This window comes from Natator depressus, chromosome 1, assembly GCF_965152275.1.
Source record: "Natator depressus isolate rNatDep1 chromosome 1, rNatDep2.hap1, whole genome shotgun sequence".
Taxonomy (NCBI): Eukaryota; Metazoa; Chordata; order Testudines; family Cheloniidae; genus Natator; species Natator depressus.
Genome location: NC_134234.1, coordinates 214,044,591 through 214,072,142, shown reverse-complemented (window position 1 = coordinate 214,072,142; position 27,552 = coordinate 214,044,591). Strand labels below are relative to the sequence as shown.

The 27,552-nt window shown below is 45.5% G+C and overlaps 1 protein-coding gene across 1 annotated transcript; it reads right to left on the bottom strand.

Moving 5' to 3' along the window:
- Window positions 1-1,098: 1,098 nt before the first annotated feature.
- Window positions 1,099-27,552, bottom strand: LOC141986218 (antigen WC1.1-like). The gene is made up of 12 exons (XM_074950523.1): window positions 27,183-27,552; window positions 22,390-22,518; window positions 21,642-21,953; window positions 19,165-19,227; window positions 18,764-19,078; window positions 18,311-18,346; window positions 17,973-18,110; window positions 14,994-15,089; window positions 7,891-7,974; window positions 6,689-6,778; window positions 2,459-2,606; window positions 1,099-1,228 (listed from the first exon to the last, which is right to left on the bottom strand). Exons 1-12 carry the CDS (start codon window positions 27,550-27,552, stop codon window positions 1,099-1,101), a joined length of 1,911 nt encoding a protein of 636 aa, XP_074806624.1.

The following is a 27,552-nucleotide window of genomic DNA, read 5'->3' as shown; positions in this document are numbered from 1 at the left end:
AAAAAAAAAAAAAAAAAGCCAAAAGCAGCCCTGTTGTGCAGACAACTTAATTCCCTCACCCCAGATCACAAAAGGGAATGTTAGGGGAGGGGGCCCTAAAATGGTTTTTAAAAGCAGTTTGGTTTTTATTCTGCAAAAAAAAAAAAATTTTTTTTTTAAAAAGGGGTTGTTTGTCTTCTTAAAAGAGTTGGCTTTAATGTTTTAATTTGTTAGTGATTCAGGGGCCTAAGCTAGATATAAGTGTGGGTGTTTAAAGTATTTTGTTGCAAACTGTTGCTTTGGTGTTTTAAACTGCTGGGGGGGGGGTGTGTGTGTGTGTGTGCGCACGCATGCAAAACATAGGTGTGGTTTTTTTTAAAAAAGTATAGGTTTGGTGCGTTTCAAACTAAAATGGATTTTAAAAGTTGGTTTTAAAGCAGTTTGGTTTTTATTATTTTCTATAAAATTAATTTATTGTCCTAGCAGAAATATTCATCCTCCACATTTATTGCTACTGGGGAATTCTTTTCACTCTTTGTTTAATTTCAGGTGTGAATTATGAGGGAGAATTTCTCATTTATCTCCTTGGATTCAATGAAGGTTACAAATCTGAATTAGGTTTAGGAACAACCTTGTTGCTCATCTCAGAATGTTCTCTTGCTGGTTTTCCGCTTTTACCACATGCCTGATAGAACATTCAGTGTAAACCCCCTCACCATCAAAGAGCCGGCCATACCCAGAGTTGGCCCTCCCTTGTCTCTTGGTTGTTTGTATCTCAGCCTCTCCCTGTGATGAACCCTGGAAACTGCACAATTCATCTGGCAAGAAAAACTTCCACTATGGGGAAGACTTTCAGAAAGGATTTAATATGAAAAAGGCAAAATTCAAGATGAAGACATTTATAGGCATAAAAAAGCAGGAAAATTCAACCCCCTTCAAATGGTGGAAAATTACACAAAGAAAGTTTATGAACCTTTTCCAACTCCCACTAGTATTTCCTGCAACTTCACACAAATCTTATAAAAACACCTGCTTTGTCTGTCTGTCAGGCAGGGACTGTCTCTAGGCATCATAGCGGATGGAGCATTTCTGAGAGAAAAAGGCCAAGCATTTATATCATCACAAGGTTATTTTTTTCCCAGAGTCACCATGTTCCACATCATCATAACCTGTGTCTCCAGGAAGCGGGAATGGGGTTTCTCTGTCCATCCCAGAGACAACTTCACTCCTTAGCGAGAGCAGACTCCACCTGAGAATACCAAGGGAGACACATACAGTCAGTGGATCCACTCTATGGTGATGGGCAGCAGCAGAGCAAGGCGGAGTTTACAGCAGTGGTTCTCAAACTTATTTGATCACCCCCCTTTTTTGTGTCCATTATAGTTGATGCCCCCCACCCCCACCACACAAGTACATACACTGATTTAAAAAAAATCAACGTGCAACTCTCACTAAATGTGAAAAGCAGTCGGGCATTGAGTCACAGAGAGCCATTTAAGTACATAGCTCCCTGGCTGCCGAGCTCTGGAGGCAGCACTACCGCCAGCAGCAGCGGAGAAGTAAGAGTGGCAACACCATACACTGCCATCCTTACTTCTGCACTGCTGCTGGTGGTGGCGCTGCCTTCGAAGCTGGGTGCCCGGAAAGGAGCCGCCGCTCTCTGCTCTGGCTTCTCATGCCGTCCCAGAATATATTTCATGCACCACAGCTGAGAATCTCTGCTCTACAGTAATGGTTAGGAATTGTTCCCCCTTCAGTCTTCTGGCGGGTCTATGACAAGTTCTAATCCATCATCTCTGTAAATAGTCTGGAAATTAAAACCTTTGGTTTCCAGACCAGCTAACACTGCCAAGTGAGAACTCTATTTACCTGTTACTTCATGTAGAAAACCCAAGCACTTATCAGCCAGGAGCGCTTAGTTAAGAAGATCATAACTCACTCTGCCCTAACAATGAACATAAGCACATTCCTCTTATCAAGTACTAAGCAATGCACATCTCATCACCACTGCACCTCTTCTGGGGTGGCCGATGGTCTCCTTGCTCATGGAAAAATCGGGAGGGGAGGGGAGATTTTCGCCAAGGACAATAGGCAAAGCCCAACTTTTACGCTCTTTAACATTTGTGTAGCAGTAACAGGACTTTGGCTCATAGGATTCTGCCCAAAAGATACACACGCAGTGAAGTGGTGGGAATCCAGCACATCCAGGGCGTGGCAGCCACACAAGGATTGGAACCTAGAGGCAGAAGGATCCTAGGTATCTTGCTGGTTTGACCACGAAGTACCACCCAGCAGGGACCCTGCTGTTCCTCCCCCCATGGCAGGCACTGAAGCCTCTGCTCTCAGGGAATGGAGAGATGAGAGAAGGTGAGATTTTCTCACAGGCATTGATTTGTCCAGAGCTGTTCCCTTGCTGTGTACCCCACATTCCCAGCCCTCCCACCTGCAGAGACAGTGCGAAGTGTAAATAGTTCTCCACTCACCTGTCTGTGAATCCCTGTGTCTGTCACTCGCCCCAGTGCCTTGCTCATCATTCTGCCCTGAAGCAGGGTCACCTTCAGAGTCAGACACTTCTCTGGCATCATCGTAAACAGCCCCTGGGACATCTCCAGGCAGGGCAGGGGCATCTGACGTGAAGATGTGAACTAATTAAGAGAATAGTCACAGTGGAGATGGAGTTAAACTACAAGCTGCAGATGCACTAGCCTCACTGGTCCCTGGGGATCTCTCAGGGCAGTAAGAGGAGCCCTCTCTGGAACCCTCCGACGGGGCATTTAACGTATCACATTGATTTGATACATTTCAAGAGCCAGTTGAGAGGATCCTAGAGCTCCCAGATGAGGAGGGGGAGTTCTAGAAAGAGGTGACTGGGATCTAGCCATGGGCCTTTGCGTGTAAAATCTGCATGTCCCACCCATCCCCCTGTCACAGTCAGGGCTGGCCTTACCATGAGGCCAACTGAGACGGCCACCTCAGGTGCCAGACTGTGGGGGGCGCCAGTAGGACCCAGAGTGTAGAAAATTGTGTCTGCTGCTGGTGCGTATGTATTCTCTCTGCTCTAGATGCACAGAGATGGTGGAGTGCTGTGCTGGAGGAAGGAGGGCACAAGAGACATAACAGGCAGGCAGGAGAAAAGGGGAGAGGGAATAACAGAAAGCAGCAGGAGCTGCAGGGAGAGAGAGAAGGAGGAGCCTCTTATGTACCTCTCTAGTACCCCCAGGAGCCTGGACTGATTAACACCAGCTTCTCAGGGAGCTTCCTGTTTCCTGCTGCTTCCCTGAATCCACTGGAGGAGAACAGGCAGTCAACTGAAGTAGTAGGAGCCAGTTAGGCCCTTAAGACGCTGATATCTTCCCACACTCAGGCCCTGCTACCAGCCTGCTTATTTGTCCCCTTCAATTGAGTGTTGAGAGCCACTATATCTGGCATAGAACAGCAATCATGAGTGAAAGAAGAAAATGCCCCTCTGGGGCAGCATTCAGAAAAAGAAAGAAAGCAAAGGAAGCTTTTCTATCTAAGCCAGAAAGAGCTCTCCTGAGATACATAGACACAAATGTTCAGGGTGAGCCTTCCGGCCCCAGTGAGGATGTGAGTGGTGAGGAGATGCCTGATCTTCCAGTTAGTCAGAGTGCAGGTGACCTGGCAGCTACTGCAGCACCCATATCTCCATCTCAAATGGATGTAACCGTGCACATTCCTGAAGAAAAGTGTAGATCAGAGTGTGATGGAGGCACAAGAAACAGCTGCTGCTGAGTTTAGTTCCTAAAGTCTAGATGATCCAGGACTGTGGACCCACTTGAGCAGTAGCCTGAGGGACTTCCTTGTACTGCATGGGCCACAGCAAGTGAAAAACTTCATGTTCCCCAAAGACAATGAAAATAGAAGTTTCCATCCAACACATTGCTAGCATGAAATCCCCAATGGTGACAAAGTGGAGAGGCCATGGCTTATGTACTCAAAAACCCAGAATGCTGCATACTGTTTTTGTTGCAAACGCTTCCAGTCTAATGTTCCAGCCACACTGGGTTCTACAGGAACAAAGGACTGGAAAAATCTGGCTAGAAATCTGGCATGCCATGAGAAGGCAGCAAATCACCAGAGAGCATTCCACAGGTGGAAAGAGCTTGAGATGAGACTAAGGTTTAAGGCCACAATAGAGAATCAGCATCAAGAGAAGATTGCATCAGAGTCTCTTTACTGGCAAAATGTTCTGAAAAAGCTCATTGCTACTGTGAGAATGCTTGCTACCGAAAACCTAGCACTTCAGATCAGCTGTACGTGCCAAACAATGGAAACTTCCCTCAAATTGTGGAGCTGATGGCTGAGTTTGATGCTGTACTCCAGGAGCATCAAAGAAGAGTCACCACCCAAGAAATGGACACTCCCTTGGAAAAACAATTCCAAATGAGATCATACAGTTACTGGCAACAAAAATCAAACAGAAGATTGTGGCAGATCTGAAGTCAGCAAGATATGACTCTGTTATTCTGGACTGCACACCTGACATCAGCCATATGGAACAAATGACTTTAATGGTGAGTTTTGTAACAACAACAGAACCTACTGAAAATGTCCCTGCAATGGTGACTGTCAGAGACCATTTTTTAGAATTTATTGACATTGATGATACTACAGGAGCTGGTATGACAAATGTGCTTCTTAAAAAGCTGGAAGATAGGGGAATTGAGATAGCCCTGACCTCTCATGTCAGCTACGATAATGGTTCCAACATGAGAGGAAAGAACAGAGGAGTGCAGACACGGATCCGAGAGTTAAACCCTCAAGCTTTTTTTGTCCCATGCAGTTCTCATTCATTGAACTTGGTGGTCAGTGATGCAGCATCAGCTTCTCGTGAGGCTGCTGAATGTTTTAATGTAATTCAAAGCATCTATGTATTTTTCTCTGCATCAACTCATCGATGGCAAATTTTGAAGCATTCAAACGCATCTGGGAACATCCTCTCTGACACTGAAACCACTGAGTGCCACATGATGGGAAAGTCGAGTGGAGGCGATAAAGCCTATCAAACACCAAATTGGGAAGATAGATGATGCCACAGTTGCCATTATGGAGGATAATGCTATGACAGGAACTGTTCGTGGAGAACAGTGGCAGAGGGAAATGGAATCACCAGAAACATACATAACTTCCAATTTCTGTGTGGCTTAATGTTGTGGCATGGCATACTGTTTGAAATAAATGTTGTAAGCAAGAGACTCCAAGGTGTTGACCTTGATATAGCTGGAGCAATGGAACAACTGGACAAAGCAAAGTCAGACCTACAGTCTTACCGGTCAGATGAGGGATTTCAAAACATTCTGAAGAGTGCACGGAAATTGGCAGAGGAACTTCACACTGAAGCTATTTTCCCAACCATTCAAGAATGCAAGAGTCACCGAAGAAGAAGACATTTTGATTACGAGGCACGGGATAATCCCCTAAGAGATCCCAAACAACAATTCAAAGTTGAATTCTTTAACCATGTGCTAGATTGTGCAATACAGTCAGTTGAAGAACGTTTCATGCAGCTCAAGGAACACAGCAGTCTATTTGGGATGTTGTATGATATTCCAAAACTCCTCACTATACCTGAAGAAGACCTACACCAGCAATGCAGGGCACCTGAGACAGTGTTGACACATGGTGACATGCGTGATAGTGATTTAGGTGATGAACTGAAAGCCCTTTCAAGATACATTTCAGCAGGATCAGCTCCAAAGGCTGTTCTGGAATATATGTGCACAAATAAGAGCACCACCCTCTTTCCAAATGCTTTTGTTGCTCTGCGCATACTTCTAACACTTCCATTAACAGTTGCCAATGGAGAACACAGCTTCTCCAAGCTGAAAGTTAATAAAAACACATCTACACTCCACAATGACACAGGAGAGGCTGGTTGGCCTTGGAATCATCTCAATAGAGCATGAGCTGGCCCAGACTGTGGACCTTCAGGAAGCAGTTCAAATCTTTGCAACCAAGAAGACACAGAAAACACCACTTTGATTATTCAAACAGATAAAAATGCCAGTGTTTACTATGCAGAGAAGAAAAGTTACATTTGCTGGTCAGGCATTTGAAAGTTAAGTGTTACTTCAAAAATTTTAACAAGGCATTTTAAGTTTTTAGTTCTCCTTTATTGGGGTAGGTAGCAGAGCAGTACCATGAGAGGAGTAGAACAGGAAGAAGGCAGAATTGAGACCTTTCAAAGTTTTGGCCCAAGCCAGGGGGGCATCATTTGAATTCCCCACCTCAGGTGCCAAAATGTTGTGGGCCGGCCCTGGTCACAGTGTCTATAAGTTGCTATAACAGAATCCCAGGAAAGGTGGTCAGGGAACATTGCAGCCTTGATGACGTCTCTGCTTCGATGTGCCCTCTTTACAGATGGTGAGTAACCCTAGTGATCATGTCAGTGAGGGTCACAGGGCAATAACCTGAAGCAAGTACCATGTGGGCAGCTCCTGAGCGAACTGCTCCTTCCATCCCTGCAATGAGCCTCTGTTATGACTTAGGGCATCACACACTTCCCTACCCCTGGGCCTCCACACAGCTCTTGTAATGCACCTGGTCAGTGCCCCCAGCGTTACGCCAATAGAAAGTACTGGTGCGGAACTTTGTGGTTTTCTTAACAAACCCCTATTGTCCCTGTTGGGAAACATATTTAGATTTTGTCAGTGTGACGTTGCTTCCAGAAGGCAGATTCACTGCTCACCTCGGCCATCTGGAGTCCGGGGGACGTCGTTCAAGGCAGGCTCCTCCACATTATCGTAATCCAACTGAGACCCTCCGGGGGAAGCTCCCTCTGGAACAGCAAACAGCACATTCAGCCCAGGGCACCAGCAGCATCTCTTCAGTGCAAGTAGCCCTTATAACTAGAGCTGTGTATCGTGGCATGTGTGAGGGGAAGTCAGAGGGGCCCAGGGTGAGAAGGGCACAAGTCATAGAACAACAGTGAAACAGGAGTCCCAGAAATAACAATGGGCCAATCCTGTCCCTGCAAAATCCAACGGCAGCTCTTTTATGTGTTTCCGTGGGAGCAGGATCTGGGTTGTGCTGAGATAACAGGTTGGAACACGGGCGCTGCCAGGCCAGAACCGGCCTATGTGAATCCAGCTGATCTCTGCAGACAGGTTTGAATTTTTCTGTTACACTGGGGAGGGGGAACCTCCCCCCTGCAGGAATTAAAGCTCCCACTGGGAGGTCGCTGGTGTGATCCTTTGTGAGCTCCTGCTCTCCACTGGCCTCTCAGGCAGTCCAGGGCTCAGCTTGGCAGCGCTCCAGCTTCTCAGCAGAACTGGCTCATCTGCTCAGTGTCTCCTCCCCCAGCGACAGGCTAAACTCCCACAGGGCCAAATTCATGGACTCCCTTGAGAGCAACTGAGGTAGAAATGCCGCCCCATTTACAATTAGAGATGGGCCCAGGCCGGGAAGTTCACATCCAGGGGTTTGTTTCAGCTTTTTATAGTGACAGGTGCCAGCTGAAAACAGAGATCCGGAGCTGGGGTCAGAATCTGCAAATCCCTCCCTCCCTCAAACTTCTGGTGGGTTCGGATCAGTGAGTTGGACTCAACTTATCTGTAATTATAACACAGGACAATCTTCCCTCTCTCTCAGAGATGTGAGTTGAGCTCCACTGAGCTCTGACACCTTCATCCAAAGAGACTGACCCGTCTCCTCCAGCTCCACACCTGGGGAGGTCACTGAGAGCCACTCCCAGGAATGTGTGCTCAGGAGATGGTCACATGTTTCTATCCTGAGATTCTGGCAGAAATCCTGTTCAATGGGATTAGACCCCACCGTGTAAAATGGGAACCGTGTTGGGGGAAATGGCTGCAATTGCAGCCAGTGTCCTAGAAATTCTGTTCTCTGCCCCGATTTGGGTCTTTCGGCCTGAGTCTGCCCCTCCCCCATTACCTTGTTCTGATCCAGGGTCGTTTTCCCCCTCGCTGTCCCCGGTGTAATACTGCAGCTTCGTCACTGAGTCATCTGAATAGGAAGCTGGAGAAACGAGAACCAGAAATTCATCACAGTGACAGCAGCTGAACTGTGGGACTGGGAACACATCTGGGGCCAGGGGCAAATTTTTTGGTCTCAGTTTGGTCCTCCTTCCAGAGAAGATGCTGAATCACAGCGACTCTGAGCAGTGAGAGGCTGATGCAGACTCCCAAAGAGAAATCTCCATTTCATTATGGAAAATGTGACTGAGAGTATGATACAATCTGACCTGAAGGATGCTGGTAATTCACATACCCTGTGGGGTGAGTGAAGGGCACATCTTTGGCTATGGGTCCAGGGAAGTTCCACAATGGTCCTGTCCACCTCAGTCACAGAGAAGACTCCTCCTTCTTAAGGACAAATACCCACCTCCCCCATTGATCATAGAATCATAGAAGATTAGGGTTGGAAGAGACCTCAGGAGGTCATCTAGACCAAGCCCCTCCTCAAAGCAGGACAACACCAACTAAATCATGCCAGCCAGGACTCTGTCAATCCGGACTCCATGGTTAGGCTGTGTATAATGCCCGAGGAGTTTACACTTGTTACTTGGTGAAATCTAAGTATAGAATTCACAGCCAATTTGCGGTTTGTGCCCTGTTTCCTAACAGTCTGCCCTGAGCCTGGTACTCATGTACTTGAGCCACAGCAGGACAGCTGGACACAGGCCAGCAGAGGCCAAGAGCAGAGTCTGTGATTCACTCTAGCCATCTTGGCTGTGGTGCTGGGGGATGCCCTGAGCACAGCACAGCCCTTGGCAGAATGTTCCCATCTGACATTGAGACAAAATGGCACAAAGGATAAAAGGGCCAGGACTCAAAGTCATGAGAAACTCCTGGACTGATCTCTCTGTTCCGGGGGCAGGAAGGAGCCCACCCAGCAGCAGTGGCTGTGGTGGGAGGGGGCCACAGAACATCCCCTGCCCCAGTGCTCCAAAGCAGTTTTCAAATGATAGTTTAGCCTGGCCCCAGACAGTCACTTTCTTGACCCATAGCTGGTTACACTCCAAGGCTGAAGTAACAATAACCGTCCCTACAATTGGGACTTGCAGAGTATGGTGAGAAGGAAGCCCATCTTCAACCGTCTACATGAGTAACTGCTGGTCTCACCACCGCATTCACAGCTAGGGCTTGGAGAGAAACAGAATTCTAGTTTGCTGACAATTGTAAAACAAATTTAATAAATGATTTTGGGTTGAGCCAAAAAGGACTTTCTTTTGAAAATTTTGGCTAAGTTAAAAGTTAAAAAAAGAGAGAGAAAAATTCATATTGAATGAAACAATTTTGGATTTTTTGACATTTTCAAAATGTTTTTTAATTGTTTATTAATACAATAAAGGAAATGTGTAACTGAAAAGTAATTGCAAATTGAAAAAAAACCCAAAATATTCTGTGCAGAAAATATTGAAACAAAATTTATTATGTGTGTCTGTGTTCGGAACAATTTGATGAAATTGATGTGAATTTTAAAATGTTTCGGTATCTGAGTCTGTATTTTTTTTCACTGTTGTATTTGTGTGGTGAGGAACATGTGTAATCACTCACAGTCAGCAGCAACATTGAACTCTTTTATTTTGTTTGTCAGGAACTGCAAAACTACAGACCAACTGCCAATTAGCAAGGAGGAAACTGAACTGAACCCCGAGCAAAATCTCTTCCTTCTAGACAACAACTGGAGGGTACTAACAGCAGTGTTCCTGGTGAGTGCCTTCCCCTTCATAAAACTACAGTGCCCCCATACATACATAACACTCCTCCCCCCTTTGGCAACACAATCATCCAGCCATCATGCGTGCTCTCGCCTGCGCTGCGGTCTCTCTACAATACTCAGCAGGGCCGGTGTCTTTGGTGACTGCGATTCAGCACGAAGCCCGGCGAGACAGGAGCGTTGTCCCCTTCGAGTAGCGGTTTTGATGGGCTCAGAGAGTCAGAGGCTGCAGGCTGTACTGATAATGAAGAATGGCTCTAGAGGAGACACATCTGAAGGCTCCTCCTAGAGTAATGTTGCTCGGAGATGAGCAGCTTTTCAGCTGGTCAATGTGGTGATGCCAAACTTGTCCATTGGCAATCTGGACCTTATATGAGATGGAACCAGTGACCTCAATGACTGCTGAAGGAACCTACCTCCATAACTTCAACCAATACACTTTCTTGTCATGTGAAGGAACCGCAGGCTAGATGATAGGGAGGAATCCAGAGCAGGATCCTGCTTGTGTTCCAATTCCTCAGATAGGTCATGGTTGAGATGGTGAACCCATGTCTTAAGACATTGTTCCATGAGTAGCTCAGCTGGGCTAACTCTGGTACTTGGGCATGGAGTGATATGTTGTGTAATGAGGAATCTGGCAAGCCTTGTCAGCCAGTCTCCCTTGATGATCCTCATTATAGCATCGTTGGTTGTCTGCACCATCTGTTCAGATGGATCATTTGCTTGGGGATGGCATGGGGCAATGGTCACAGCTCGAATGAGGTTGCTTTTGGTGAAGTCCTTGGACTCGTCAGAGGTAAAAGCAGTTCCGTTATCAGATAGGATAGTATCTGGTGACAAATGAGTCATGAACAATTGACGCAGAGCAGTGATCATTGCGGTAGTACTTAGCATGACACTCCACTGTTGCATTTGTGGTGACATGACTGAAGGTGCTGGCTTGTTATTGGAGAGAATTGCTAGATGTGTCTTGCAGTCAGTACGAATCTCAAACAGACTGTAAATGTAATTGTGGAATTTCTTGTCTTCAGTAATGGCAGTGAGATCATCTTTATCAATTTGTGCATAGTTTCTCTTAGAGTATGTAGTTGATACGTGCCCGTTTTCTCTCTGGAAAGCGATGGCTGAGAACAGCTCCAACACCATAATGTAATACATCATAGGTAATGATCAATGGCCTCTGTTTGTCGTAGTGAATGAGGATCATCAGACATCAGTAACTTCTAGACATTCCTGAAGGCTTCTGCATGCTGACAAGTCCATTTTCTTGGAGCTCCCTTGTCAAGAAGGCAATGAAGAGGTTCAGTACTTGTTGCCTTTTTTGGAAAAAATAGTGGTGGAAGTGTTGGCTGGATGTGAGGGGTGTATGTACCCCAGAATGTGATCAAGCTAATTGCAACCATATCATGTGCATTCAGCCACTATGACTTAATAAAATAGAACCCCACATAGTTTTGGGTTAATTTGAATAAGCAGGCGTCTGAAGGCAAAGTCAAACACTAGCTGTACGCTGGCATTTTCTGCTAATCAGAATGGGAGGAGGGGAGAGAGAGTCAAAAATTGAGACTGAAAGCAAATAAGTGGAAGAGAACCTTGAATCTGGGCGCCTTTGATATAGAATCTTATTATAATTAAGATTGTTAGGAATGTTTGTTGATAAATAGTTTATTGATGTGAGGAGAAAGTGATGACTCAGTAGGGGTCACTATGATCTATGTGTTTTGTAAAAGTTAGTTATAAAAACGACTAGATATAGAATGTACTTTGGAGCAGTCCTCTGAAGGTGTCTGTAACGGGGTTGGCACCCACTTCTCATGAGTGCCCCCTTCTGGTTGAGCGTGTCTGTGTTCTTTAGTTCTGGTGACTCCTTTTTGTGGTTCTCAGGTGGGTTTGTCAGTGACACAACGATCCGGCTGAGTCACACTGTCTGCCTGTTAACCAGCATAAACCCCTTTCGGGTATAGAGTCCACCGAGGCCTATTTCAGTACCCCTCTGCTAGTGTCTCTCTCTAGCCCTCCCTGGGCTTTTGTCTTTAAGTAGTCCAGCCCTGGTATGGGGCTGTATCCCCAGGGCTTCCTCCCTAGAGACACTATCTTCCTGCAGCCCTCCCCAGGCTCAGTCCCTACTCAGTCCCAGCAATCAGCCAGGAGCTCCCTCAATGCTCCCCCAGTCCCTGCTAGCAAACCATTCATGGCACTGCTGGTCTTCCAGGCAGCTAAGACTGCAGTTCTTTCTTCTGCTCCAAGCAGCAACTAACTACTGCTCTGCTGTGTACCTCCTTTTATATGGCACTCGTAGGCCCTGATTGGCTGCTTCATCTGCAGCCACTCTAGCCTGCTTGGAGGACCACTCCACTGCTCTTTCCCTAGGATGGGTGTGGCAGAACCCTGAGGCCTCCAGCAGGAGGCTTTTGGGCCTAGTCCATCGCATCACAGTGTCCTAAGAGAGACATTTTTCCTGACACCTTTTCTCCCCAGCAGGAAAGCAACTGGCCACTGCCGACCGGCTGACAATTACTCAATACCTGCCAAGAATTTAGGTAAATGTTTGGGATGTTCTATTCCTTTTCCTTATGTCTCTGTGTGCTTCAATTGAATACATTGTAGTTTTAAATAAGAGCATGCTTACTTGTATCAATTTTCATCAGCTGGAGTGCTGTGTTCCCATTGAGTTATTCCTGACACTGCCTGGAGTGAAAAAGTTAAATTACCACTGCTGTGGGTTCTGAAAACCCTGGGTAACAGAAGTTGAGCAACCCAAGAAAAGTTTGAAGTTCCTGTTTGGATTTTGGATCATGGATTGCCTGTACCTTGTTTTCTGTTGGGTGGATACCAGATGCATTGATAGCCCAAGAAGATGACGACTGTAGCTCCAAATTCACATTTTTCCTTCTTGATTCAAATACTTGACTTTGTGAATCAGCACAAGACTTCTCGAAGTTGTTTGGCAAGCTCATCCTTGGTTGATACCATAATCAGGATGTCATCAAAATATACTTATAGCACCTGGAATTCTCAAAAGTAGAGTTCCCATGAACCATTGGAAAATTCCCAGTGCAATGGAAATCCCAAACTGGAGACAAAATTTTCGATGAGTGATCGTCGTCTGTGCATCTGCCGCATCTTTGTCAACTATCACTTCTTACATTTTTGGGCAAGAGTGAGTTTTGTGAAGACTTTTCCTCCAGCAAGAACAGGGAGCAGTTGGTTAACAGCAGCTCTGAGTAAGAGTGCTGTTTAAGTGCCTTGTTCAAAGTGCACTTATAATCTCCACAGATTCTCACTTTGCCATTCAGCTTGAGTATGGGTACTTGGAGTAGCCCATTTCATATCTGTAGCTGGCTCAAAGACTCCCTCTGCAACGAGATATTCTAGTTCTGTGTCAGTCTTTGGACATAGGGCAAATGGTACATTCCTGACCTTCATGTGTATCAGCACGACTGTCGGATCCAGGTGAAACAACTCTGGAGGTCCCTTGTAAGCTCCCAGTTCCTCAGAAAACACTTGAGCTAATTCATCAGTGATCTTTCTTAGTTGCTCTTTGCTGATGTCATAGATGCCTTGGATGTTGATTCCCAACTGTGTGAACCAGTTCTGGCCTAAGATGCTTTTATGTTGACCTTTTGTGATGATGACAGGCAATCTTGCATTGAAAGATCCATAGCAAATATTCACATTACAGCTTCGGATGAAGTCAACATTTTGTCCATTATAGGCTTTAAGGCTGCATGATGGATTTGACAACTTGGCAGGCCATTGTGAGAAAAACTGACAGAATGGGTCTTTATTGATGATCGACATTGCAGAACCAGAGTTGACTTCCATTTTGCACTCATGGTAATTGATAAGCACTGTTGCAAACATTTCAGAATCTCAAGATTCCTTGTTGTGGATGGCTTTACATGTAGTAAAATTGCTTGACATCATTGTTGAAGGAAGCATCAAGTATGTTTGATGCGCAAGGATGAGAATCCTGGTTATTGTCCTTTTGTTTCATGCTTTTAACCTTTGATTGGCAGACTCTCTCAAAGTGACCTTTCTTTTTGCAGAAATGCCACTTGGTGTCTTTGAATTTCCAAGCAGAGTGCTAATGCTGCCCCCCCTTAGCCTGAGCAGATGTTCAGGTGATTAATCTTGTCCAATGACATTAATGTGATTGAGTTCCCATTGTTCCGCTGAGTTTGTCGATGACGATGAGCTTTCTGATTGTGAAGTGTAGCATTCATGTTGGTTGCCATGACACAAATTTCCTCAGTGTGCAATGATGCTGTTTGGGTAGCCAAGGCCTTTTTCTGAGGGACAGTGAATGTCTAATTTGGCTCCACAAGGAGATGGCATTGAAGTGCTTTCTCCTGAACTCCACAGTCAAGGCGATCTTGCAGCATGTCGGTGAGAACAATACCAAAGTTACAATGTTCGGCAATGCGATGCAGCTTGGCAATATAGGCGGTGATGCCCTCGTCAGCTCAATGATTTCATTTATGAAATTGAAATCTCCAAACACTGACAGATGGCATAGGTGAGAAAAGTGCCTTCAGCAAAGCTACGATTTTGTCGTATGTCTTGGTCTTGGGCAAAGCAGGAGTAATGAGTGATCTTATAATGAATGTCAAATATCTTGGACCCACAGACTGTCAAGCGAACAGCCTGTTTTGGTTAGCGGTCACCTATCTCATTTGCTTCAAGATAAGAATGCCACAATTCAGGGTGACTTTTATGTTAAAGTCTTCAGTGTGTCCCAGCATGGTCATTTCAAGTCACAGGAGAACAACATTTTTCAGATTCCAAGGTGGTCCATTCAAACTGCAATGCTTACAGCTCATTTCTGAGATCACTATTTTCTACTAAGGTGGTTCTAGAATCCCGCTGCTTGTGTTTAATCTTCAATCAGATGTCATGCTCATGGCCAGAAAAGTTAAGGGTTGTATTTGTGTGGTGAGGAACACCGTGTAATCTCTCACAGTCAGCAGCAACAATAAACTCTTATATTTTGTGTGTCAGGAAAAGCAAACCTACAGATGAACTGGCCACTAGCAAGGAGGAAACTTCACTGAATACTGAACAAAATCCTTTTCTTCTAGACAACAACTGGCGGGCACTAACAGCAGCACCCCTAGTGAGTGCATTCCCCTCCATAAAAATGTTCTCCTTTGCATACATAACATTCACCTAAATTGTTCTAACCAAAACTTGCACCCAGCTCCAATCCCAAGCTCACATGAGCGTGCAGCTGCAGTGATTTAGCTCTGGGTCAGGGCCTCAGAAGGGAAAGTGACTTTCATATTTGCTCCCTGTTAAGATTGAGACCCACAGACCTGAGCGACTGAACATCTTCTGCTTCTCTCTCATCAGATTATAATCAATCTCCTCATACACGGCCTCAGAGAAGGGATCCAAGGGTCTTCTGGAACCTGCAAACAAAGGGCAGTATTGCATAGCGTCATAGAAACCAGAGATGGGAAACCCTATGGGATCATCCAGCCCCTCCCCGTAAGCCCAGTACAGGACTGGTCCCTACAGCACATTCTTACTGCTCTGTCCAGGCTAGATTTCAGTGTGCCAGGTGACAGGGACAACATCCCTTTCCACAAATCTCTTTCATAGTGGCTCCAAAGGCTAGTTCACTGTCAGGAAATTTCTTTACATTCAGCCAAAACGTTTCCTCTTTAATCTCATCCCATTATTCCTGGTTATTGCCCTTTGGAGACTCTTAAATAATTCTTCCCCCACACTACTGTTTACACCCATCTGCAAAATGGTGATAACACTTTATTTCTGTACAGTTTAAGACCAGAAGTGACCATTAGAACATCTAGTCTGACCTCCTGTAGAACACAGACCTCTATATTTCACTCAGATAAGTCTCAGTTAGACTAAAGCATTTCAGTCCTCAGGAGAACAAACTATTGTGTGCCACAGGCAGAGTACAGGAGGGACTGAGGTACCACCAAAGCCCAGTGTCCATGCAATGGAAGGGAATTGATTAGGTGAGAGATGCCAGATGATCCTGGAAGGCGATTCCTGCTCCATGCTTCAGAGGAAGATGAAAATCCCCCAAGGTTCCTTTTTTGCCAATCTGACCTGGGAAAAATTCTTTCCTGACCCAAATCTGGTGATCGGTTTGACCCTAAGCATGTGGAAAAGACACATCAGCTCGGTGTCTAAGAAAGAGTCTCCTCTGTATCATCTCAGAGTCTGTTCCAGCTCATCCAGCCTCCCTTCTCTAGCTGTGGCCAGTCTCAGATGCTACAGAGGAGAGCAACCTGTCCCACACAAATATGCAAGACGGGAGAGAGGGCCCAACTCTTTCCTGACCCCTGAAGATGACTATCTGAAGCCCTGAAGCATGAGGTCTGATGATATGTTGGGATATATTCGGGTTAAGTAAAGACCTGGGAAGCTGCTGGTGTGCTGACATGACATTAGGAGATAAGGGCAGAGGCAAGCAGTGTTTCTCCGTTTGATAAATAAGTTGCCCTCCTTTTCCCTTCCCTGTTGCTTGTTGAGAATTGATAAGCCTTGCAGCTGCATAAGGAATGTAGTTGTCTAAAGAATACCCTTTGTGTAAAAGAAGTGTTCTCTCCCCCTCCCTTTCTTTCCCAGCGACATAAACGAGCCCTGGGTCATGGCCCCTTCCTCCCTCCCCTGAGAACTGCTGATTAAGGGAACTTGTGTCAACAAATTACTGCAAAGAAATGTATTTTCAAGGCACAGATGTGTGTATAATCTGCGTAATGTTGTAATCAGTCAATAGGGGTGGGTATAATCATAGTATGGGTGTTTCTATTACTTAATAAGGGGTTTTGGGGTGTTTGTAATGGATGTAGGAGTTTACAAACTAACTTAAATAAAAAGAGTGTGCTGTAACTAATCCAGTGCTTCCTCGACAATTGGGTCGAGGGGAACAAGTACTGCAATAAAGAAGCCCGTCTACTCAACCCGCCTCTGGGTCAGCCTGTTCATTCTTCTCTAACATTATAGGCATTGCCCTAATGCTAAACTGTGACTGTTATGTGTATGTTAATGGCAATCCTGTTCTCTATCTGTCTCCCAGGGTGCTGGTAGCTAATATTTGTACAGTGTTTTATAGATGTAAAATCCTCTACGAGTGCCAGTTTTCAGTACAATACAGTATAATGCTCCTTTCCAGCATTTCTCCTTCCTAAGATTCTGCTTTCCACTGGATTTCTCTCTACAGAGCTATTCTTCCAGTTCAATTTTTGTAATCTTTTTTGTCTGGCAACATTTCCAATCTATGTAGGTCCCTTTCCATGATGTCTCTCCTCACGGATATTCAGAACACCTCCTGTGACAGGTATTGCAACCCCACGCAGTATCTTTGGGAACCATTGTGTGAAATCTGTGAATGGTTTAGGTATGATTGTGTTTTACTCCATGGATGAGGGTTACCACAGGTCCTCCAGGAAGAAAAAACAATGGAGGATTATTGAGGTGAATCACTGAGATCGTAAACAATTCAGAGAGGTCCCAGGCCTTGGGGCAATTTGCATGGACTGGTACAAACTGGGTTACCAGAGACCAAGAGACAAAGAAAGACTTTTGGTAGAAAATGCTGAGTTTAAACAAACTCAGGGTCTTTGTTTTCATTCAGGAAATGAACAAGATCTTCTGCACACGAGAAAGGCCAATGCTGAATAGTTTGAAAGGACATTGCTGCACCAGGCTGCCCATGAGGAAGATGGGTGATTTCTGGCAAGTTCAGTAAGTGTGGAGGAATTTTGTATTTTTTGTGTGTTTTCTCTGTGAAGCTTTTATCCGACTAATAAGGTGCAGTCAGCTGAGAAGGAGCTGGGAGGCAATTTGTAACTGCTGGCGATACACTGCTCATAGCACGTGGAGAGAAAGCACAGCATGGGGCTGGCCTTTAAGCAGCCTGGCTTCTGGGGATATCACAGTGGAAGGCACAGGGCTGTGCAGCCTTTAGACCCTGGCCACAAGGAGGTGGGATGGGGGGTCCTACCCAGAGACAGGTGATGACTGGAGCTTGAGGTGTGATTTGGGACTCCTGGAGTGCACCACAGGGAGGGAGTGGGGGGGTGTGGGGGGGTTACCGGTGCAGTTTCCATTCAACTGTGATGCTCCCTCCCTAGTATCATCTCCAGATTCCATGGCTGGAGTTAATGAAATATTTCAGTTAATGAAATATTCAATGAGAGAGGAGTTAGGCACCCTCGGCCACCCCACCCCGCCTGGTATCGCCCCTCACCCTGACACCCTGCAGTCCCCCTGCTATTGCAGAGGCATTTCATACAGTGACACCAGTCAGGACCCACCTCTGCGCTGTGCCCTGGCACTTTGCACCTGCGCCCCCAGGATGATTAAGACCAGGCAGAGCAGGGCCCCCAGGATAATGCAGACGACCACGGGCACCGTGACTCTCCCACTGTCAGTCAGAGAGCGGCGCGGGGGAGCTGGATGGAAATGAACATGCAACAGAGAGAGATTATCCTGCTCAGCACGGCCTGCAGCTCCCACCTGGGTGTCATTTGCCCCTAGATTTCACAGGCCATGGAAAGGAGCTCCTTCCCTCAGGCTGCAACTTGCAGCTCATCCCCTGTGACCCCCGCACCAGGGAAATTTAACCCTTGATGGGAGAAGGGGGATGGTTTACCTTGGGTATTTGGTGAATCTGTCGTCTGTGTCACACCTGCAAAGGAAAAGGGAGGAGAGTTGGAGTCTGGAGTGAGGGAGAGGTGACATGTTTGTTACCAGGGGGAACCTCACCTCTGAGAGTCCCTGGTTGTCTCCAGCTGTCACTTCCACAAACTCCCTCACAGCAGCATTGGTCCTGTATGTTAGTGATTTAGGGCCCAAGTCTCTTGTGCAATGATGAGGCCACTGCTAATAAGCAAGCACACTGGGGCCTGTGAGGGATGCAGGGATTATGCTGGCTAATGTCTTACCCAGTCTAGCCCAATAAAGGTTCTACCCCACAGCATCCATGATGCACCTGCACACAGGAGATGGGAGGGCCTGGTCTGTGACCAAGTGGGAGGTGGGTGGGCTGATCCATCCTCCTCCCCAGAAATTACAGCATGTAACAGAAACATCTCCTGTCACTCACCTGAGCAATTCACAGCAGCATCTTCCTTATGGTCACAGTTACTTTCACCCCAGGGCTTGGAACAACAATCCCAGAGAGACGACTCTGTCCCTCTGCAATTCACCTTGTCCACCCAGATGGGACCAGTCCCCTCGCCGAATGCAGCCTCGCCCGGGGAAGATAGAGCCGATCCACAGCCCAGTTGTTGACACACAACATTAGCATCCGCCATGTCCCAGGAGTCATCACAAACTGTTCCCCAGGAGCCACGGGACCAAACCTCCACTCTCCCCGAGCATCTGTCCTCTCCTCCCACGACACGTAACTTCTCCCGGTCTGGAAATGGAGAAACCTCACATGTTACTGGGACAGCTGGGAAAGTCCTTAGGGACTAAGAGGGAGACACAGAGAAGGCAAGATACCTGTGCAGCTTGGAGAGTTCGGGCATTCGGCAAAAAGTGTCTGAGGTGGTTTCCCTTTCCTTCCTATGGAGAGAAAGCTGAGGTGAGTGGATTGGGCTGTATGTGCGATGCAGGTTCGAGTAGGGTTTATCGGTATTTCACACCCCTAATACCAGCGCTTTGTAAATTGGCTGAAAGCCAAAATCTGGGTTATGGAATAATTAATTAGCTACTCAGCTGTTACCCTGGATTTTGCAGTCTTTAAGCAGCTCCCTCCTGGTGGGTGTGTGTCTTTATGTAAGTGGCAGGACAGTATCTGATTCTCCTCTGGCTCTCCCCGTGGACAACCCCCCTGACCCTTCTGCCCAGAAATTGGAATGGAAACAGACACCTGAGCTGAAACTCACCCTCATTACCGCAGGAACCAACAGAAGAGGGAAAGTAATATTGAGAGGGGGCTGTATAGGAGCTGCAGGTCTGGACTTTCCCACACGGAAAGGCAGTGTTGTCCAGTGGTTATGGTGCTGCACTAGGACTTAAAAGACTGGGGTTCTATTTTTGACTCCACAAGAGATCTGCTGTGTGACTTGGGCAAGTTACTTCATCTCTCTGTTTCCCCTCCCACTTGTCTGATCTGTCTCGACTGTACACTCTGTATGGCAGGGCCTCTCTCGATTTGTGTTTTGACAGTGCCTGGGGTATTGAGGTCTTTGGGGATTTTAGGTGTTACCATAATAAAAATAATACTTGAGACACAGATCTATAGATGAACTTCACGGCCCAAACCTCTGATTGTTATTCCTTGGAAGATGTTTAACCAGAAAGCATGCTAATGATGTTCTTTAATGGGTAACACTTACTGGCTCTTATTAGAGGCCTGAGCCAATGCTCATTAAGGCACCATGGGTGACCTTGGGTCACTTCATCTCTCTGTGTCTCCATTCCCTGTCTGTAAAATGTGGGTTATAATGCTCTCCTGAAAGGCTCTGTTGCTGTGTGAGTGAGACTTGAGAGATCAAGATTCTGATGCCAGTAACAAGGATTGTGAAGGGCTTAGAATTTGTTCATGCTAATTAACCACTGAAACAATTTACCAAAGGCTACGGGGAGTCTCCTTGATATGAAGTCATTAAATCACGACTGGATGTATTTCTAAAAGATATCCTCTGGCTCCATTAAAATTTACTGGCTTGATGCAGGAATTACTGGCTGATATTTTATGGCCTTTGATATGGAGGAGGTCAGATTAGAAGATCCTAACAGTCTCTTCAGTACTTAAATATCTGTGATTCCATGACTTCACTGGGTGTTAGATTAGGCCCTGTCAAGGTTCCTCCCCCAATCTGAACTCTAGGGTACAGATGTGGGGACCTGCATGAAAACCTCCTCAGCTTACTTTTACCAGCTTAGGTTAAAACTTCCCCAAGGTACAAATTAATTTTATCCTTTGTCCTTGGAATATCCACTGCCACCACCAAACTCTAACTGGGTTTACTGGGAAATGTAGTTTGGACACGTCTTTCCCCCACAAATCCTCCCAACCCTTGCACCGCACTTCCTGGGGAAGGTTTGGTAAAAATCCTCACCAATTTGCATAGGTGACCACAGACCCAAACCCTTGGATCTGAGAACAATGAAAAAGCATTCAGTTTTCTTACAAGAAGACTTTTAATAGAAATAGAAGTAAAGGAATCACCTCTGTAAAATCAGGATGCTAGATACCTTACAGGGTAATGAAATTCAAAACATAGAGAATCCCTCTAGGCAAAACCTTAAGTTACAAAAAAGACACACAGACCGGAATAGTCATTCTATTCAGCACAGTTCTTTTCCCAGCCATTTAAAGAAATCATAATCTAACACGTACCTAGCTAGATTACTTACTAAAAGTTCTAAGACTCCATTCCTGTTCTATCCCCGGCAAAAGCAGCGTACCGACAGACCCAGACCCTTTGTTTCTCTCCCTCCTCCCAGCTTTTGAAAGTATCTTGTCTCCTCATTGGTCATTTTGGTCAGGTGCCAGCGAGGTCACCTTTAGCTTCTTAACCCTTTACAGGTGAGAGGATTTTTCCTCTGGCCAGGAGGGATTTTAAAGGGGTTTACCCTTCCCTTTATATTTATGACAGGCCCTAATTGTGCTTGCGGTGAAACGTATGTCTTTGTAATCTCAATTTCCATGTTTGTTATTAACAGGCCACAATACTATTTCTAGAACCTCAGATATCGAAAATAAGTTTATACCATTGCTGAGAATGTTATATAGATATATCTATATCTAGATTGATGGATAGATAGATATTATTATTATATTTTGTTACTTTTCAGTAGATCTTTATATCAAATACATACACATTTATTTATAATATATATACATGGGTATGTATTTGATAAAAAGATCTAGTGAAAAGTAACAAAATATAATTATATCAAAATCTTTCAGTGAGCTAGACCTGACTGTTGAGTGTGTGTGTGTGTGTGTGTATATGTTTGCTATTTACCTTCACAATGAATGTGAGTTTCTTCTACTCTGTTACACGATAGTTGTTTCCAAGGATCTGACGGGCATTGCCAAAGGGAGCTGTGCTGCTTATCGCACCGAACACCATCCACCCAGGTGGGGCCAGAGCCGCTTCCATGTGTAAATTCCTTCAAAAGTGTCCCTTTGTCTCCACAGTCCAAGTGTTTGCATATAAGTGCCATGGTGACGGCATCCATAGGACTGTTGCAAACACTGCCCCAAGTACCACTGTAGAAAACCTCCAGTCGCCCAGCACAGTCGCTGCCATTCACCAGTCTGAGATCCATGAATTCTAGGAGGAAATGCACAAATTGAGTGTGAACATTTATGATTCCGAAACACACTGGGATTTAAAGGCTAAAATCCCAGAGATCGCTGACAACCCTGCCCATTCTTCTACAGAAGAATCAGAAACATTCTTCTAGAGACCAGTGACAGGCTCATGAGCAATGCAATTATTATTTAAAAGACACCATTTACCAACAGTTGCAAACAGTGGTACCCAAGATTCAGAAATCAATGTGACATTTGCAGTACCCCTTGGTATTACCTGTTGGCAATGCTGACTTTTTAATGGTGACCACTGCAAGTGGATAGGTAGCGGGGAGAGTGAGAGAGAAAAAGAAAAGAGAGAAACTTTCTGACATCCTCAGCTCACTCCTCAGACACCCATGTACTTCATTAAGTCCCCGGATTATCAGACTCACGGGAGCATTAAGAGAACAGACCTGAGCAGAGAACTCCCGCGTCCTCTTTGTGTCTGCAGTTGTGCTGGCCCCAGCCCCCGGAAGGACAGTCCCAGAGATTGGATTCATTTCCAGAGCAGTTCACATCATCCAGCCAGATCTGCCCGGATCCTTCCCCGTAATGAGCAGAGACAGTTGCATTGATGGCAGGTCCACATCCCAGTTGTTTGCAAACGACATTGGAGTCTGACAGATCCCAGGAATCATCACAGACCGTCCCCCAGCTGCCATTGTAATAAATCTCCACTCTCCCGGCACAGCGACCTGCCCTATTCACCAGTCTGATCTGCCGGCTCCCTGCAGGGATAGATCCCAGCTGTTAATGTGCAATATAATGTGAACTAAACAGCTTCCATGCAAATCAAGGATGATGCTACAATTCCTGAGACACTGAAAAATGTGTGTCTTTAACAAGAAACATAAAGAGAAGAAGTCAGTAGAATTAGGAAATGCTGAAGACTTTGTGAAGAAACTTCTGATAAAAAGCTCTTAACCCTGAACCTTTAGTCATCTGAGTCATCCTTAAGGGACAACTCTTGAAAGTAAGAACTGCGAGTGAAGCTAAAGCTTTGCAGAATCAGCTCCTACTTGGAAAACGTGAACATTTTCAAAAGCTCTTCTAAGGATGCGCAAGAAATATCATATTAACTAACAAATTTATCAAAAATTCCAATTTTCTTTTAAATTGTTACAGAGTTGGGAGGTTCCAGAGGCTTGGAGAAAATCAGACTTTTGGGGACACATTTATTTTCCAAATAAAGGAAGAAAGGCAGGTGGATACATGTACCTACGATAAAGTCTCAGACACTTAGGCCTCTGCTCTAACGCTGCTGAAGTCAACAGCAAAGCCCTCCCTGCCAGAATGGGAGCAGGAATGGGCCCTTAGTGTGCCGTCGTTACCCTGCAACTGGAATGGGCATGAACAAGGATTTCAGTGCAGTAACAGTACAGTGCATGATATAGGTGTTTATTAAAAAATCTGTTATTTGAAGAAAGCCATTGTTTATATACACCTTCCCCAGAAAAGAACCATAAGACCATAAGAGCTGCCAGTCTGGGTCAGACCAGAATCCTGTCTGCAAAAGTGGCCTGTTCCAGAGCTTCAGGGGGAGTGTACAGAAGAGGGCAATTATGGAGTGACTCACTCCTGTCCTCCGCTCTTGGCTTCTGGCAAGAGGCTTAGAGTTGTCCAGAGCATGGGGTTGCATCCCTGACCATCTTAGCTAATAGTCATTGGTGGACCTATCCTCCAGGAACTTATCCAGTTCTGCTTTGAACCCAAGTATACTTTTGTCCATCACAACATCCCATGGCAATGAGTTCCACAGGTTAGCTGTGCGTTGTGTGAAAAAGTTCCTCCTCTTGTTTGTATTAAAGCTGCTGCTTATTCATGTAATCAGGTAATTCCTCAGTTTTGTACTGTGTGAATGGCTAAATAACACTTCTCTACTCACTTTTTCCACACCATTCCTTATTTGATAGACCTCTGTCATATCACCCGATGTGTCTCTTTTCTAAGCTAAACAGCCCTAATCTTTTTCGTCTCTCTATGGACAGAAGCCATTCTGTACCCTTCAACATCCTTGTTGCGCTTCTCAGTACCTTTCCCAGTTCCACTATATCATTTCTGAGATGCGGCAACAAGAACTGGACATAGTATTCAAGGTATGGGCGGACCATGGATTTATATAGGTGCATTGTGATAGTTGCTGTCTAATTTTCTATCCCTTTTCTAAGAGTTCCTAATATACCGTTCGCCTTTTTGATCACTTCTCAATTTTCAGCAGTTTTCAAAGAATTATCCACAGTGACTCCAAGATCTCTTTCCTTGGTCGTAACAGCTAATTTAGAAGCCATCATCGTATATGTATAGTTGGGATTATTTTTTTCCAGTGTGCATTGGTTTGCACTTATCAACAATGAACTTCACCGGCCATTTTGTTGGCCAGTCACGCAGTATTGTGAGATCCCTCTGTAACTCCTCGTAGCCTGCTTTGGACTGAACTATCATCTCCAAACTTTGCCACTTTACTGTTCACACCCTTTCCCAGATCATTTATAACTACGTTGAACAGCACAGGTACCAGTACAGATCCTTGCGGGGACCCGCTGTTTATGACTCTCCATTGTGAAAAGTGACCATTTATTCCTACCCTTTGTTTCCAATATTTCTACCAGTTACTGATCCATGAGAGGACCTTCCCTCTTATCCCATGGCTACTTAACTTCCCGAACAGCCTCGGTGAGGGACCTGTCAAAGGTTTTCTGAAAACCGAAGTACACTGTATCAACTGGATCACCCTTATCCACATGCTTGTTGACTTCCCCAGAGACTGGAGAGGCATGGCTTCCCTTTACAAAAGCCTTGTTGACTCTTCCCCATCAAATCATGTTTATCTATGTGTCTGATAATTTGGTTCTTTACTGTAGTTTCTACCAGTTTGCCTGGTGCTGATGGCAGGGTCATCGGCCTGTAATTGCCAGGATCTGCTCCAGAGCCCTTTTAAAAAATCAGCCTGACATTAGCTCCCTTCCTGTCATCTGATACAGAAGGTGATTTCAGTGGTTGATTACATACAACAGTTAGTAGTTCTGCAATTTCATATTTGAGTCCATTCAGGACTCTTGGGTGAATACCATCTGGTCCTGGTGACTTATTACTGTTTAGTTTATCAATTTGTTTAAAATATCATCTTATTACACATCAATTTGGACTGTACATCAGATTTGTCACCCAAAAACGATAGCTCTGATGTGGGGTCTCCCCGACATCTTCTGCAGTGAAGATTGATGCAAAGAATTAATTGAGCTTCTTGCAATGGCCTTGTCTTCCTTGAGTGCTCCTTTAACACCTCTGTCACCTTTGTTATCTAGTGGCCCCACGGTCTGTACGGCAGGCTTCCTGCTTGTCACGTACTTCAAACAGTTTCTACACATAGTTTTTGTGTCTTTAGCAATCTGTTACAATAGTGATGTTCAATCAATAGCAATAAAAATATTATCATAGAATCCTTGATTCCTTTTTCTTTTCAGTGAAGCAAAATGATGTACTCTTAAGATTATGACATAACAATACCACATTATAACAAGAAGTTTTACTTAATCACCAAGAGAAATAGGGTTAGGTGTGACTTCCTTTTCCTGTTAATAATCATACAATCTAATTCTGATATAGCACAGCTCATCGGTAGATCTCAAAGCACTCTACAAAGGAGGTCAGTGTCATTATCCCCATGTTACAGATGGGGAAACTGAGGCACAGAGAAGTGAATGACTTGCTGGAGGTCACCAGCAGGCCAGTGGCAGAGCTGGGAGGAGACCCCAAGTCTCCTGAGTCCTGTTCCAGTGCTCTGTGAAATAGGCCATATTGCCTCCCCCTCTTTTCTTTTTTTGATTCTGGACGCCCCAATATTGAAGATTTTAAGATAAAAAGCCACTGTGTTTACTCTATTTACTGACCTGCTCAGAAAATTCTCTCTTCTGCCCAATAAATGTTAGGATGGAAATCAATATTTTTCATTGTCAGAATTTTCCATTATTCTTTCAAAAAACAACACAAAAGAACCCACCACCCCAAAACCCATCTGATTGTTTTTGAGGCCAATGTGGGGGTAGGGTAGAGGTTACTGCTGTGTACCCTGAACTGTGATTTATTAATTTGACTTTTAAGATGGTGTCACAGTGTCAGAGGGAACAGGCAGCTCCGTCCCACAGGTGGGTATGGTCACAAGAACAGTGGCTTCCCTCCATTAAAGCTGGCTGGGGCTGACTGCAGGACAACGGAGCAATCATCATGGGGATGTTCTCCTAGATGTCCTGGCTGGCCAACCGGGAAAACTAGTCTGATGCAGAAGGAAGACTTCACCTGGCCCTGTAACACAGACCACTGACCAATATGGTAATTGAGCCCAGACACACATAGGGAGGGTGGGGACTTCCAGCAAAAGCAGCTTCACAGAGAAAGGGGAACAGAGTGGGATAGGCAAACTGAGACCCAGCTGGGTCTCCTGAGAACCTTGGTTCTTACAAGAACACAGGCTCATTCTGTTCTTTTCCTGTTACTCCCCAGGGAAGCCCAGCTCACTTAATTTGCAGTGAAGCATAGATTAGATGAGCGGCAACACAAGTGTGGGGTGTTTGTTTTTTTTTTAAACCCTTTTGACCTAATGCATTCGTCCAGCTGCTGAAGAAAGCACTTTGTTCTGAGGACTCTGTAGGTCACTATCACGGGACACAAGTTCCCCAGAGGAAGAAATGCTGGTGCCTGAAACCCAGTTGGACCTGCAGGGTGATAAGGGGTTGGTTTGCACAGGGTAGTGTAACCAGGCCAGGCCTAACGGAGGAAGAATCTTGAGATTCCAGCCCAAGACAGGCCAGGGCAAGTGGGCCAAGGCCTGATGTGGATGCACAAAGAGACACCAGAAAGGGGAGAGAGGTGCAGCTAACTCTGTAACCGTGACAATGTTCAATGAAAATTAAAAAAAAGTTTGTCAAAATTTCCAGAACAAGGAAACGGTTTAACACCAGAAAAAGTTTTGATTAAAAATGCAAGACAGGCAGACAGAGAGGTTGCTGTAGTGCATTAACCTATCCTGTGGCTGTGCTTTTCTCTGTACATAATACTATATTTTTACAACAGAGTTCGAACCTCAGATCCACAAATTTTCAAGGTCAGATGAGATCACAGCACAAGTTGGGGTATATACAGGCCCTAGGACAGGTCATGTTCCCACTGAACAAGGAAAGGATGTTTGCAAGATTTCATTGTAAGTCACCTGAGCAAACGACGCCAACATCCTCAGCAATTCCTGCCTGCTCTGCCTCAGATGTGGAGATGATGCAGAGCGTCAGATTAGTCTCGTTTCCTGCACACTGGACCCTTCTCAGCCCCACAGGGCCCGTTCCTCGCTCAGACTTAGGGGGGTTATAAGCTTTCTCAGCAGCTCCACACTGGAGCTCCCTGCACACCACACTGGCATCGTTCATGTCCCACTGGTCATCCAGCACTCTGCCCCACACACCACGGAGGGAAATCTCGACTCTCCCATCGCACCGGCTCTCTCCATTCAGCAGTCGGAGTGATTCAGAATGACCTGGGCTCAGGAGAGATGGGAAATTCAATGAATAACACTCCCTGTTACACAT